Raw genomic sequence first — 14,318 nt, 5'->3', positions numbered from 1 at the left:
CGAACAAATATTCGCTTTGGGATTATAAAAAATATATATATAGTATGCAACTAAATGTTCCCAAAAAAGTAAAAATATAGATCGTAAACAATAGTATTGTAGTAAGTAATGTACTAATGAAATAAAATAATACATTGGAGGTAAAAATTGGTTTTTATTATCAAATAAGGCAGGCAAATGACTTGAAGTGAGATAGCGCTTTATCGGATCCGAATTTTGCATTCAGTAGGTACGTTGTTAATTATTATAATCCCCACTATGTTCTCTGATGTAGCATCTGTAACAAAGAAAATACAATTTTATAAGTGACAATTACAAAGATGTCTTCTTCTTTCTTTCCTATTACCCTCTGCTGAGGTGGATGGCGGCATTTGTGTTGTTGATGTCTATGGGCTCCGGTTGCCACTTAACACCAGGAGAGCCGCTAATTCATACTAAGATACGACGCTACGCACATTGGGGCTTAAAATCGAACTTACAGTTTTAATGTACAATGCTGGTTCAACAGTTCAGGACTCATGATTGCTTGGGAGCAGAAGCAGGATGGTACCTTACCACCAGTAATCTCATTTTTACCATCGAAATAGGTAGCTGATATTACCACTAACAACCAACTATAAGACACTAGAAAGTATTAGCTTACCTCATATCGCAAAAACTTTAACATAGTCCACCTGAAGAGCGCTATCTTCATCCCACGTAGGGAACCACTGACTACGGGCGTCCCAGAATTTGAGCATTGCTTTAGTGGCAGAGTTTTTCCAAGGCTTATTGGAGATGTCTTCGGAGAACTCTCGGATTCCAGCCACATTAAGACCGATCGACACATAGAACTGCAATTTTTTTATTAAAAGTTAATTTAAATATGCATATTTTTTCTATAGATAGAGAGACTCGCTCCTACTCTATAGAAATGGTTATCTGTAAACGCGACGTATGGTTTTATGCCCATAATAGTATCGCCATCTATCGTCGAATAACGGAAACGAACGAGAACGCTCGAGAAGTACAACGCCATCTATTGTCAAATAGCGCAAACACATAGAAGCTACTCGATTTGCCCAGAATGTTTTCGAAAGTTCTAGGGATTTGGTATCGACTATAAAAGCGTTGCAGAGATGACACGAAGGCGTTAGTGATCAGAACTACTCGAAGCGAAATAGCGAACGGATCACCTGAAGCGAAGCGGAAGAAGTGAATTAAGAATTTTAAAGTGTTCTGTGAGTGTTCTAAGTGTTAAGACAGTGTTAATTTGTACTTCGGTAGAATTTTTATTTATTCCGAACCCCAGCGCGTAACAATAGATAACCAATTTTTGCTAAGCTCTCTACCCACACCGTGTAACTTATTTATTGATACTTGCTGGCGTGTGAGTTGCCCATTTAAAGACAGGATATCTAAGTTATCTTTGTTTTTATTATTTCCTGTGAACGCAGAGAGCCATGTGACCAACCTGATGGTAAACAGTCAACGTCGTTTTATTCAAAATCAGCTTATAGGCGTGACTATAATATCATTTTTAATACCACAGGAGACGTTTCATAGTAGTGAAATACTGACCAATTCATCAAAAGGCGCCATGATTGTGCCTTTAAGCCACTGCGGCGCTGCTTCAACTTTATATGAGTTGGCCACGTTGTAAAAACCTTCTCCTGGTTTTATCTCGCCATAACTTTCTCCATCAACTAACAACGTAATGCCATCTGTTGACGATAAAAAACATTAGAAAATGTAAAATGATAATTTGAAGATATAAAATATTTTTTGTTATGGCCCTGTTATATATATCTTATAGCTTTAAACGAGAAATTCTTGTATATTATAATATAATAATATATAATCTGAGTCTCGGAAACAGCTCCAACGATTTTCATAAAATTTAGTATACAGGGGATTTCGGGGGCGATAAATCGATCTAGCTACGATTTATTTTCAGAAAATGTTGTTTTATTCGTGTTTTCAATAATCAACTCTTCCCGACATCTATTGGCGAATAATAATACTATTTTTCTTAATTGAGGGCAACTAACCGCTTTAAAGACAAACAAGATGGCGTTATAAAAAAAAAACGAGCAAAGCACAGTCATCATCTAGTTTTAATAAAACGAAATTGCTTTAGGCTACTACGCCCATTATAGCCATGCCAAAAAGAAAAACTGTCGGTTGAAATAAAATGAATAATTATTAATGTAAACTAAACAATTTCATACGGACAGTGTAGGTATTTGAATTTTTCTAAATTTAATCTCTATTTAAAGTAGACTTCTACTTTGAATTACTTTGAATTTGTATTTCTTAATTCAAATTTAATCAACTAAGGCTTCAAGGTACGCAAACCTCGCATTGAATGACAGAGAGTTTTTGGATAGATTTTTAAGATTCTTGTAATTCGTTTATAGATTTCAACTACTTCAAAAACTATTTGAACAAATTCGAATCAAACGAACTTGGACTTTAGAGGTCAAAATATATGTTTTTTATTTATTGTCAATGTGGGTGGACGAGCTCACGGCTCATCCGGTCTTAAGTGGTCATCGGAGCCTATAGACATGGCCGCCCATTTTGAGAAATGTGTTTTTACAGTATAACGGTTGCTCCGACCTTCAAACCGAAATGCATTACTGCTTCACGGCAGAAATAGGCAGGGTAGTGGTACCCACTCGTGCGGGCTCACATGACGCTTTGCTACTAGCTTCACGCTATGACAATGCTATTTTCAACTTTACGTCAAGATCAGTGAGCCGTTTACAAAGCTCGTGTCAACTTGAAATTGCACAGCGCCTTAAGTATCTGATTATGTATTTCAAGCTTACCTGGTCTCCACTCTAGGGTGTAGTTGTGGAAATCGTTATTCCATGATTCGTACCCAATGTTTTCTTTAAGATAAAAAGATCTGAAATATGTTTTAATGTAAATTTACTTCTTGATACCACGTCATAATATGGTTAATGAGGTAACAATTGGATTATTTGTCTCTTTTCTCTTATACCGTGGATTGAGGTTGCTTTGCAGAATTTTTCCCACAGCAAAACATTGGTATAAAGAGTCAGTATAGGTCCTAGTAAAATTTCACAATTTAAAATTTATACCATTTCACACATTTCTGTGACTGCATTTTGAAAATAATTCTTCGCGGACACATCTTTTTTTTTATTACCCTTGTGGGCAGAGGAGCATACGGCCCACCTGATGGTGCGTGGTTATCGTCGCCCATGAAGTTACCGTTACTAAAACCACTTATGGTACAGGTAATGTTACCCTTAGCTGCGGCAAATAAAATTGTAAACCTTCATCTGCGCCCCCAATGATATTTCTAACAGTTCATGGTAGACCTTTCTTGACATATCAGCACTAGGGTAGATTAAATGCTATAACTTTGTGAAAATATACTGCATATATACAATTTATAGAACTTTTATAAACATCTAAAAAAAATCGGTCCGCAACGGCGAGAACTAGAAAACTATGTCCATAGTCCATAGTTTTCTTCGTTCACACCAGCTGAAAGTATCGCGGCCGACCAATATGGGCTCGTTTCGTAGTGAAGGTGTGACACACACACAGGAATAGACATCTCGATTCAATCTCGATGTCATTTCGAGAAAAAATGTAATAGGATAAATTAATTAGTGTACCTATAAGGATCAGATCCAGTCATTATAGGACCTGCGTAGAGTTTCTTTGAAAATTCAGCGTTTCCTTTGACGCTAGCGATTTTTAATATCCCCGAAGCGTAGTTCCGGACACCATATATATTATCACGAGGTTCGAGCAATATTTCTGCAAATTCAAAAGAATTGTCAAGCTAGCATTTACTAGGCTTATATTCGATTGAAAACCGGGCGCCGAACGCCTAGTCCATTATGTCACGCATTGAATATTTTTACCAGGATAAAGCCAATCTCCTTTTGGCATTTTAGCTCTGATCTCGACACGTCCATATTTGAAGGCAAATTGATGCCGAGTGCTGATTTTCGCAGTTATTATGGGTGGCAAAATAAGAGGACCAGAAGCTTCTCGCAAGCATTGAGCTGTTCCTACGGTTCCAGTGCATCTGAAAGTAATCTTTCATTACTCATTTAGTATTAAGCGGCGGCTTAATCTCACAGGTATTTCAAAATGAACTGCCAACATTAAAATGCCATACAATGCAATCGGTATCGATACCGATTTTTTACTGGTGGTAGGACGTCTTGTGAGTCCGCACGGGTAGGTACCACCACCTTTCCTACTTCTGCCGTGAAGCAGCAGAAGCGTTTCGGTTTGAGGGGTGGGACAACTGTTGTAACTATACTGAGAACTTAGAACTCATGTTAATAAAATAAAAAACAATTGATAGCGATTAGGATTCGTATTGTTGAATGGTAAGAACGGATTACTGATTTTTAATATGTGTTGATGTGAACTTGTTAAATCCATTAAGATCTACTAATGTAACTCAGCAAATTAATATTCGATATAAATTCAGGTAGATGCTATTTTATTGTTTAGGACTTATCGTGTTCCGTGAAATTATTTAATTCATATTTTAGCATAAATCACTATTTCATATTTGTTGTACTCATATTTTTGTTTCCTAGTTAGACAACTGGTCTGGTAGTAGAAGAAATGAATAGTTTAATGTACAACTAATTCACATGTTCTCACTTTTCTGCATTAAGCACATCAGTAAAGGAAAGGCAAGAGTATAAGTTTAAGAATACCCGGATAGGATACATAAAATACGTTTGTGTGAACTGAGCGCAACTTTTTTTCTGGTCATAAGACCTCCAATACTGACATTTACCTCTCTGACAGATCCAAAGATTGTCGAACAAAATCCTCGCCATACTTTGACTCCAAGGTAGTTGGTTTTATAATCAGCCTTCCGTCGTTGACTTCTGCATTATCGGTTAGGTATACGTTGAAGGGAAAATCCTGTTAAAGAGTAATAAGAGATCAAGAGCTTCGTCATTAAGACATTGTGATATCGTCACGATACCTTCTTCATAAATTACTAGTGGTCTATTTCTGCAGCGAAGCAGTCCAACGTCTCGGTATGAGATGTCAGCCGTTATAGAATGCAATTGGTACTTGAACTGTTGACTTCAGGCTATTTAGCATTCGCTCAGTCATGTCTATGAGCTCCGGTAACCACATGTCTAAGGAACAAAAGCCTTTAATTTCACCGTTTCTTTAATGTGAATTTTGTAAGACCTTCTTCAATAGAAGAGCTATTATTAAATCTCAATATATTTGTCGAGGAGCAGATAGGTTCCAATACAATATTGAATTAATAGAATTTGACCTCATATCTCAAATTATTGACAACATTGTGATGCCCGGATCCGGTAATCACTTGTTGGTGAACCAGCTCATCTCTTCAGACCTTCTAGAGCCTTTAAAATAATTTTGAAATCTACCCTTCTGAGACTAACACAAGCTAGCATTTTTTAAAAATATACTCGTATACGGACCTCCAAAAATATTTTAGCTACAGCCGTTCCTGGTTTTATTTATTTGTATCAATACTTAGAAAAGTTAGTGTGGTCTATGAGGCATTGGTGTTTTTACTTACCGGTTCACCAGGGAACTTTACTTCTGGTACCCAAATTTTCCCTTTGTGTATTGGTATATTGAACTGATCTTCGAAAAGCAGCTGCCCTTTGCATACAAAACCAGGTACTGAGACTGTGGATAGCGATAGCTCACAGGGATAGCCTTCAGATGGTGGTTTAGCGGGCAGGCTGTCTGGAGGCTGATTGGGTATAGACTGAGGGGACTCTGGGTTCAGACTGGTGCTGGTGAATTCTACTCCTGGTGTTATTTCAGAGCCCTCTGTGTTTACTGGATTACCGGCTTCATCTACGAAACCTAATTGAAAACAAATTTTGTATATAGCCTTTTTATTAAAAGCCACTTTTTAATATTAAGTATTTACCTATAATGTTGCGGTTTAAAGCTAAAGGGATTTTTTAAATACGTAGCGGTAGGCAGCGGCTTGGCTCTGCCCCTGGCATTGCTGAAGTCCACGGGCGACGGTAACCACTCACCACCAGGTGGGCCATATGCTCGTCTGCCTACAATGGCAATATTTTTTTTTATTATATATATTTTTTTTATTAATTTTACAAGTAGAAGTAGGTTGTTACTGTTGCTGTTAGATCTGGTGAGCACAGTGGATGACACAAAACTCCCGAGCATTTATTACTTAGAGACCGTCTGTTGTGCTGTATAAGATCGAGCACTGTCCTGTAGGAGCAGCGAGGACGAGCGATTAAACAAGGCCAGCCGAAGATACGTGAGCTTCTCGGAGTAAAGCTGATGCCATTTGTAGCTACTTACTTTGATGATCCTCTATACAATGACCATGAATTTTTAGGAGTAAGTTTTTGTTTGGAGCATTGCCTAGCTGCTGAACACACAATCATCACACACACAATTATCAAAAAGAGTCAATTATTCATTGCAAGTTCGCATATTGATTAAAAGTTTGTTAGGCAACGCAAGGCATACCATAATACGTTCATGCGTGCGCTACCAGCACGATAGTTCATCCCATCCAAAACCCTACAAATGTAGCGACAACAAAACAGTAATCAATAATTAATTAATGTAATTTAAAAGATAATTCCATATTTTTAAAATAAAATTCATTTGAACTTTTAAGTTATTGCCAGACATAAATTAATATCAAATGGCCAGAACATTGTGAAACGGCAACTTCATAGGTAAAACTTTTTATTTAAATTTATAAAATAGGGATTCTGTGAGCCTCTGTGAACTTCCCTTGTAGCCAAAGGTGCACAGTTTTGTTTGTATAGAATGGTCACAGGAACTGGAATGGAACAAATTGCATGCAAGGAACAACCTATCATTCTGTGGTAACTTTAAGCATCATCTTATATGCGTATTAACGTTACATAAACCGTTTATGCTATCACATTGTGAACAATCGTATGGTTAGAGATAAATATTTATTTTACTTAATTACACTGATGATCTCAGCTGACCCCGCTGTCTTGATTATGTTTATATTCGTCTCGATTCACCAAATATATTGCGTGTAGGCTTTGAACTTCGTTTATTTTGTTTGTTTGATATTCTAAATGATAGGAATGCTTTCACTGGTTCTTGACTTAAGACAAGTTCTTTCTTTGAAGTTATGTCGCGAATACAAACAACTTTAATAATCTGGACTGGAACTGGGAACCGTTGATAATGGTAAATGGCGTAATTAAACGTGGTAGGGCGTCTTGTGATCCCACTCAGGTAAGTACCACCACCTGTGTCTGCCGTGAAGCAGTAGCGCGTTTCGACTTGCAGCGAGCAGTGGCATTTACATTGCTGATGTCTACGGGCTCCGGTAACCGCTTAACACCAGGTCAGCTGTGAGCTCTTCCACCCGTTTAAAGTTCAATAAAAAAGGCTAAGACATGACAACGACAATGACAGTACGTTGTGTATCGGCTGTCAACTGTCAAACCAAAAGCGACGACTGCTTGGCGACAATAGTAAGTAGGACGGAAGCTATCCGTATACTTTTTTATTTATTTATTGCTTAAAAGGGTGGACGAACCCACGGCCCATCGGGTGTGAATTAGTTACTGGAGCCCATAGACATGTACAACGTAAATGCCGCCATCTACCTTGAGATATAGTTCTAAGCGCTCAGTTTTTACATTATAACAACTGCTCCCCCCTTCAAACCGAAACGCGTTACGTTCTCTTCATGGCAGAAATAGATATGGTGGTAGTACCTACCCGTGCGGACTCGCAAGACGTCCTACCACTAGTAATAAAGGATAAAAAGTTTGGTATATAACCGCGCGGTCTTAAAACGCGCATAGCTACCACAAGTAACTACAGGTGAAGTAAAAACGAAGCATGGAGAATATCCTTCGACTATATTTATTGGTGTAAGGTGCCATAATCGACGATTCTCACCTTCAACTGTCCACTCCCCGTTATCCTGTCTGTATCCTAAGCCGTCCTTTATGACAAAAGTCCAAAAGTAAATCTTATCTCCGACTTTCAGCGCAGCATTTCGATCTCTGAATATCCATCTTCCGTTTTTTGGCTTCGTGATGTCCCTGGACCAATGGCCGGCCTCTAAGCCTTCCATTTCCTCGTTGAGTTTACCGTGAAACGCGAATAACGAGAAGCCCTCATCTGAAAGTTGTAACTAATTAATGTTCACAAAATAATATATTTAACGAATCTGTGACTGTCATGACATCGCATTCTCTCCAAAATGAAAATTTTATAGGTATTGTAAATGGACAGACAGGCAAACAAACTGACATTGGTTTTTATGTACACCTGACATGCCAATGCCTGGTAGTGCACGGTATACAAATCAGAATTTCATCTATTTCTGTCGGGAAGCAGTAATTCGTTTCGGTTTGAAGTTTGGAGCAGCCGTTGTAACTATACTGAGACCTTAGAACTTATATCTCAAGGTAGGTGGCGGCATTTACGTTGTAGATGTCTATAGGCTCCGGTAACCTTTCAAAATCAGGTGGTCCGTGTGCTCATCCACGCACATATGTAATAATAATAATAAGAGGTGTGACGCAGGCGCGTGTTCCTGATGGCACGTCATCGAAAATATTACTAGAATGTGCTTAGTTCATTTGAAGACACAACTATAAATACTTCTGATCTGATAGAGGGATTTTCACCGAGGTCAGTGCAGTGTCCCCGTGAGGCTGTACGAAGACCCAACGAGTTATTAAGATTTTCATTTAGTAGTAGTATTAAATAGTGGTATTTGTCATTAGTAAGCTACTTTCGAAATTTGGTGCTGAGAGACCGTTACGCATCCCATGCATTGGATATCAGACTAACGCGATTGTCAAAATTAATACAAGACTTTCTAGCATTTGTCCCAAGCGAATGCTACAGTACTTTGGATACAGTACCAGAAAAAAACGGAAATATTCTTGAAAAGCTGGTGATTACCGGCAAAGTTGAAGACAAAGAAAGCAAAGTGGAAGGAAAGAGGAAAAATATAGTAAAACGGGTCTAATCGCGAACTGCCGAGTTCTGAATTGTGAGGCATAGTCAATGAGCCCTTTATTCTAAGCTTTTAGGACTGATGATTTAATATTTGTTTATTTAACAGAATGTCTCTCAATACAGCGTGTCTATTGGCATAAGCGTCCTCTAGCATTTTCCATTGTTTTCTATCTTGAAATATTACAGTGATGAACCCTAGCAAAACTGGAAAGGCCTCCGGGTAATCCCCCCAGTAATCTCTCAAACAAAAAAAAAACAAAAAAACAGTGATGATATGTATAATCAAGGCAAAAAGAGCGATAATACTATTAATTCGCATACACAATCTATTTACTATACTATACTATACAATCCTATAATAAAATATAATCTTAAGTTTTTTCATTTAAATCAGGTTTTTAACCAACACGTTTTGGTAACATCCTATCGTGATCGCACATAAAGCTTTTCGCGGTTTTTGTATAACAAAAAAAATCGTTTCTAAGAATTATTATTGAATTAAAATAATACGTTTAAACTAAGAGCGGTACACTCAAAATCGATTTGATATTACAGCAATTTTGTTTTCTTAATTACTCAAGTTGATATCGAGCAAGCGTTCAACGCTACGTTTCTCTCTGAATCATTAATTAATTGGAAGTGCCTCGCGGTTTTATCCCTAGCTAAATTTCGAATTCATAACGAATGGAACACGTTAAATTTTCCCCGGACAAAGAGTTTCTTGTTTAACATTGTTGTGCCTGAACTGCCGTGCGATTTGCAGTTCTATTGGTACGTAATATCACGAGCAAGCGAACCGGTATATAGATATTTGTATACCAAATATTTTATATCCGGTATTGCCGATAAAAGTATTAAAATTTTTTTCTTTTTTTTTTATTGCTTAGATGGTTGGACGAGCTCATAGCCCACCTGGTGTTAAGTGGTTACTGGAACCCATAGACATCCACAACGTAAATGCGCCACCCACCTTGAGATATAAGTTCTAAGGTCTCAAGTATAGTTACAACGGCGGCCCCACCCTTCCAACCGAAACGCAATACTGCTTCACGGCAGAAATAGGCAGGGTGGTGGTACCCACCCGCGCGGACTCACAAGAGGTCCTACCACCAGTAAAACCAGTATTTATTGACACGTTGACTGCCATGTAGGTCACCGGTGCCCTACGTGACGCACTGAAGTCATTATGTCGATTTCTCCTTCGATCTTCTTGCTAAGACACCGGAATGTCTAGTTCACTCTGGCAAAGACGAATCCGAAGACACTGAGACTGAATTTGTTTCTAGAGATCTAAAAAAAAGAAGGCAAAGCTAGGCAATCCAGACGCGCTTAGTATCAGAAATCGATATGATTGCTTCGGTGCGCCGCGTAGGGCACCGGTGATCTACACGGCATTCAATGTGTTAACGAACTTTGTGCGAAATTCGATTCTTTTACTTTCCGCCATTTTTGCGTGATGCGTGATTCAGTAACACAAACATCAAACGTATAAGTTTCAATATTAGCATTTTATGTATTTTCATACATATAATATTACGTTACCTATGGAATTGCCGATTTTCAAACCCAGTAAACTATGAACTCAAATATCCAGTGTGTGCTAATAATTCCTAATTTAACCTAGCGAAGTTATGTTACGCAATTAATTATGAATTTGTTCTTTCGTCGTTTGATTCTGCGCTGACATGTTATTATCTCGACTATAGATAAGTATGGTTGTTTTTTTTTATATCTTAGATGGGTGGACGAGCTCACAGCCCACCTGGTGTTTAGTGGTTACTGGAACCCACAGACATCTACAACGTAAATCCGCCATCCACCTTGAGATATGAGTTCTAAGGTCTGAGTATAGTTACTACGGCTGCCCCGCCCTTCAAACCGAAACGAATTACTGCTTCATGGCTGAAATAGGCAGGTCGGTGGTACCTACCTGTGCGGACTCACAGGAGGTCCTGCCACCAGTTTCTTTCTTATACGGATATATTATGAGCTCACTGTGCGCCTGCTACTAAGTGGTTCTCACAGTTTTCACTACGCGAAAGCCAACGCCCATCTTAACCCATGAAATTCGATGTCTCTTGAATTTCTCGAATTGAATTTATATCGCTCCTGTCCTTTCAAATCGTAAAGCATTAATGCTTTACGGTTAAACAGTATTTATTACCAGTAAATTACACGGCACTATTTCTTTAGTCAAACTTTTTTGTTAGGAAAAAAACTAACCTAATGAGGCTGTCAAAGTCGTCTTCAAATTTAGCGAATGAATAAAAATAAATGATACAATGATAATGACGAAAATTTAACAAAACAAACAATGTATCTAATAAATGAACCACCTACCTATTATACAGTACATATATATTAAGTGGAGGCTTCAAAATTTATGAACACAATCAAATTCCAATGACTACGCTTCAACAATTGTTAAGGAAGCGATGAATAATTTATAATTTATTAGAGTTCCATCACAGCAGTAATTTCCTTATCCTTATTATTTAATGTTTTTGTATACGTATATTTAAGAAATGAATTGGAGAATATATTATAAATTGGTTTCACCGGATCTTAAATTTTGGAAGTATCATCAATACACAGCGAATGTCGGCAAATAATATTATAAGTATAATATATTTTCTTTGGATTTCGCGAATCTTAGACTATGACACATTTGACTTACGTTTTAAGTTTAAATGATATTACCGTATTGGGTTCGACAACTGCTTCCTTAAACTCCCTTTCCTACTTGCTTTACCCAATCTATATAGATAAAAAATGAATTGCTGTTCGTTAGTCTTGCTAAAACTCGAGAACGGCTGGACCGATTTGGCTAATTTTGGTTTTGAATTATTCGTGGAAGTCCAGAGAAGGTTTAAAAGGTAGATAAATATTTAATATTTGTTTATTAATATATTTTTTTCCTTTGATGTGTCTTCCGTCAGACGGATTCCTTTTGTTTGTTTTAAGTTTATTTTATACAAAAGTTTAGGTATTTTATTTATCGATTGAGGCAGTATGAAGTCTGCCAGGTCAGCTAGTAATAAATAAATGGGGAATCATATAAATTTCCTAATGGTCAAATTTGTTTAACAAAAAATTTACATGATAGTTCAATGGCGTTAATCAAAGCATTAAAATTAACAATCTTGTATTATAGCTGCTGTATGTGCCTTATATGAATGAGTTCACGTTCAATCTTATATTAATTGGCGACTGGGGTCTTTCAGTAAATGATGATAGCTTATTTAAGATGTTAGTTCAAAATTTCAAGCACGTTCTAAGACATCAATCGATCCTTTAATTCTGAACGTGTGGTTGTTTTGTAGCAGATATAGGCAGGAGACGGATGCCTTCTTTTCGCTTCGGTTTCCTCAACACTAAGGGTCGTGACCACCTCCTCGAAACAAGTCTATTCCGGAACATTCCATGGCATTTGCTTCTATATGCCGCCGACTGTAGAGCATCGTGAACTTCGGTGTCGAGAATTGTGCGGATGCCACTGGTGCTTAATAAGAAGCTTGGGCATCAGGAATGAGATGGTGAGATAGGAATTGAATTGAGGGGGCTGCAGTGATGAATAGATAAAGGCTGGTTGTGGTAGTAGTTTCGAGAAGCCGTAGTCGTATAGCTGACTCTTATGATTAATGGTTGGATAAGATTGTTTGTTCTTGAAATGCATCTCACTTACCTGGAACGGAAACCCTAAGTCCTTTAGGGTGTATTGCTTCGAGCGTGGCCGGTGGTGCCTCGTAGCACAGCACGATTTTAAATAACAAGACCCACACACATGTTTTGTACATTCTCGTTACGGATGTTGTGTTCTGAAATAAATAATTAAATTGAAGCAATCGAAAAACCGGTTCATCTTTATCCGGCGTTTCGAATTCTCAGCAATTTTCACGGTCACGAAGACTGATAGCCGATGTAACGCTGTAACGTTAAATCTAATTTAAAAGATATATTTATGCTTTACGAAAGAATCACAATAACAAAAAAAATCAAGTAAACTTAATGTTTTTGATTTTACACCAACTTCTATACGATCCGACCTAATTATTATTTTTCGGGCTTAAATTGAATATTATCAGATTTTTCTTCGGTTCTAGGGTTGTATGTTGTACTTGATTTCTTCGACTATTCGTCAATGAACATGAAAATTATAACTCTTATTATATTATTATGAACTCACTAGCTGTACCCGTCCGCTTCGCTGGGCATTTAAAATTAACATTATTATTTCTCACCCCCACAAAGATTCTCATCATTAACGCCCCTGCAACTGGTGTAGGGAGTCCAACACTCACATAAATATTCCTATCCATTAAGTACATGTATTTTCTACATGTATACCAAGTTTCAAATCAATCGGATGCATGGTTTAGTAGTTATAAAGGAACATCCGTAAAAACCACTGTAGATTTATATATTAGTATTGATTACTTACCTCTGGGAGACGTTTGTGAACTCGTCGAAGCCACGTGACTGTGTGAAAATTTTATTGTGTCTCAAACAGAATCGATCTTTTTTTATTGCTTAGAACGGTGGACGAGCTCACAGCCCACCTGATGTTAAGTGGTTACTGGAGCCCATAGACATCTATGACGTAAATGCGCTACCCACCTTGAGATATATAAATTCTAAGGTCTCCCTCAGTATAGTTACAACAGAAATATACAGGGTGGTGGTACCTACCCGTGCGCACTCACAAAAGGTCCTTCCACCAGTAAAAATCTACAAAGCATCAGGTATCTTACCTATTTGGTTCGGTAGGTTTGATTGAACACAACATGTAAAATGTTTACGTGTGAATATGTTAGGAACGCGACGTACCCGACCGCACTGGCCGATTTGCGGTCTTCGTCTGTTGTGTGCTAGCGTATTATCTATTCTCCGTGTGCTGGACTCGATAAGTTTATCTTTACGTAATTATTGTACTGTTTTTTTTTTTACTTTAGACTGATTTCACACAACGGTACTAATTGATTGCGACTTTGACAGTATCCACTTCCAAATGATTGCTGTTATAATTTTGGGAAATCCCGTATTGTAATTGGAATATAGTTGTAGTGAATGCTCTTTTTATTTTATTTTATTGCACAGATATGTGGACAAGCTCACAGCGCACCTGATGTAGACATCTACAACGTAAATGCCACCATCCAACTTTGAGATATGACTTCTAAGGTCTCGGTATAGTTACAACAGCTGCCCCACCCTTCAAACCGAAACGCATTACTGCATCACGGCTGAAATAGGCGTGGTGGTACTTACCCGTGCGGACTCACAATACGTCCTACCACCAGTAATTACACGAATCATAA

The 14,318-nt window shown here is 37.8% G+C and overlaps 2 protein-coding genes across 2 annotated transcripts in view; both read right to left on the bottom strand.

Moving 5' to 3' along the window:
- Positions 1 to 134: 134 nt before the first annotated feature.
- On the bottom strand, positions 135 to 13,849 carry BGRP1 (beta-1,3-glucan recognition protein 1). The gene is given in 11 exon segments (NM_001043375.1): positions 135 to 277; positions 644 to 833; positions 1,561 to 1,703; positions 2,814 to 2,893; positions 3,636 to 3,780; positions 3,888 to 4,054; positions 4,787 to 4,917; positions 5,558 to 5,853; positions 7,927 to 8,151; positions 12,686 to 12,818; positions 13,752 to 13,849. Coding segments are annotated over 9 exon segments (1,488 nt in total). The 5' UTR covers positions 12,798 to 12,818; positions 13,752 to 13,849; the 3' UTR covers positions 135 to 277; position 644.
- Positions 9,880 to 14,318, bottom strand: part of BGRP3 (beta-1,3-glucan recognition protein 3) — a 43,807-nt gene continuing 39,368 nt past the window's right edge. The window contains 1 exon segment of the mRNA NM_001135200.1: positions 9,880 to 10,118. The gene's annotated coding sequence lies outside the window, so the exon portion shown is untranslated.

The sequence above is a fragment of the Bombyx mori genome, chromosome 11, assembly GCF_030269925.1.
Source record: "Bombyx mori chromosome 11, ASM3026992v2".
Taxonomy (NCBI): Eukaryota; Metazoa; Arthropoda; class Insecta; order Lepidoptera; family Bombycidae; genus Bombyx; species Bombyx mori.
This window is presented reverse-complemented; position numbering and strand designations above follow the sequence as displayed.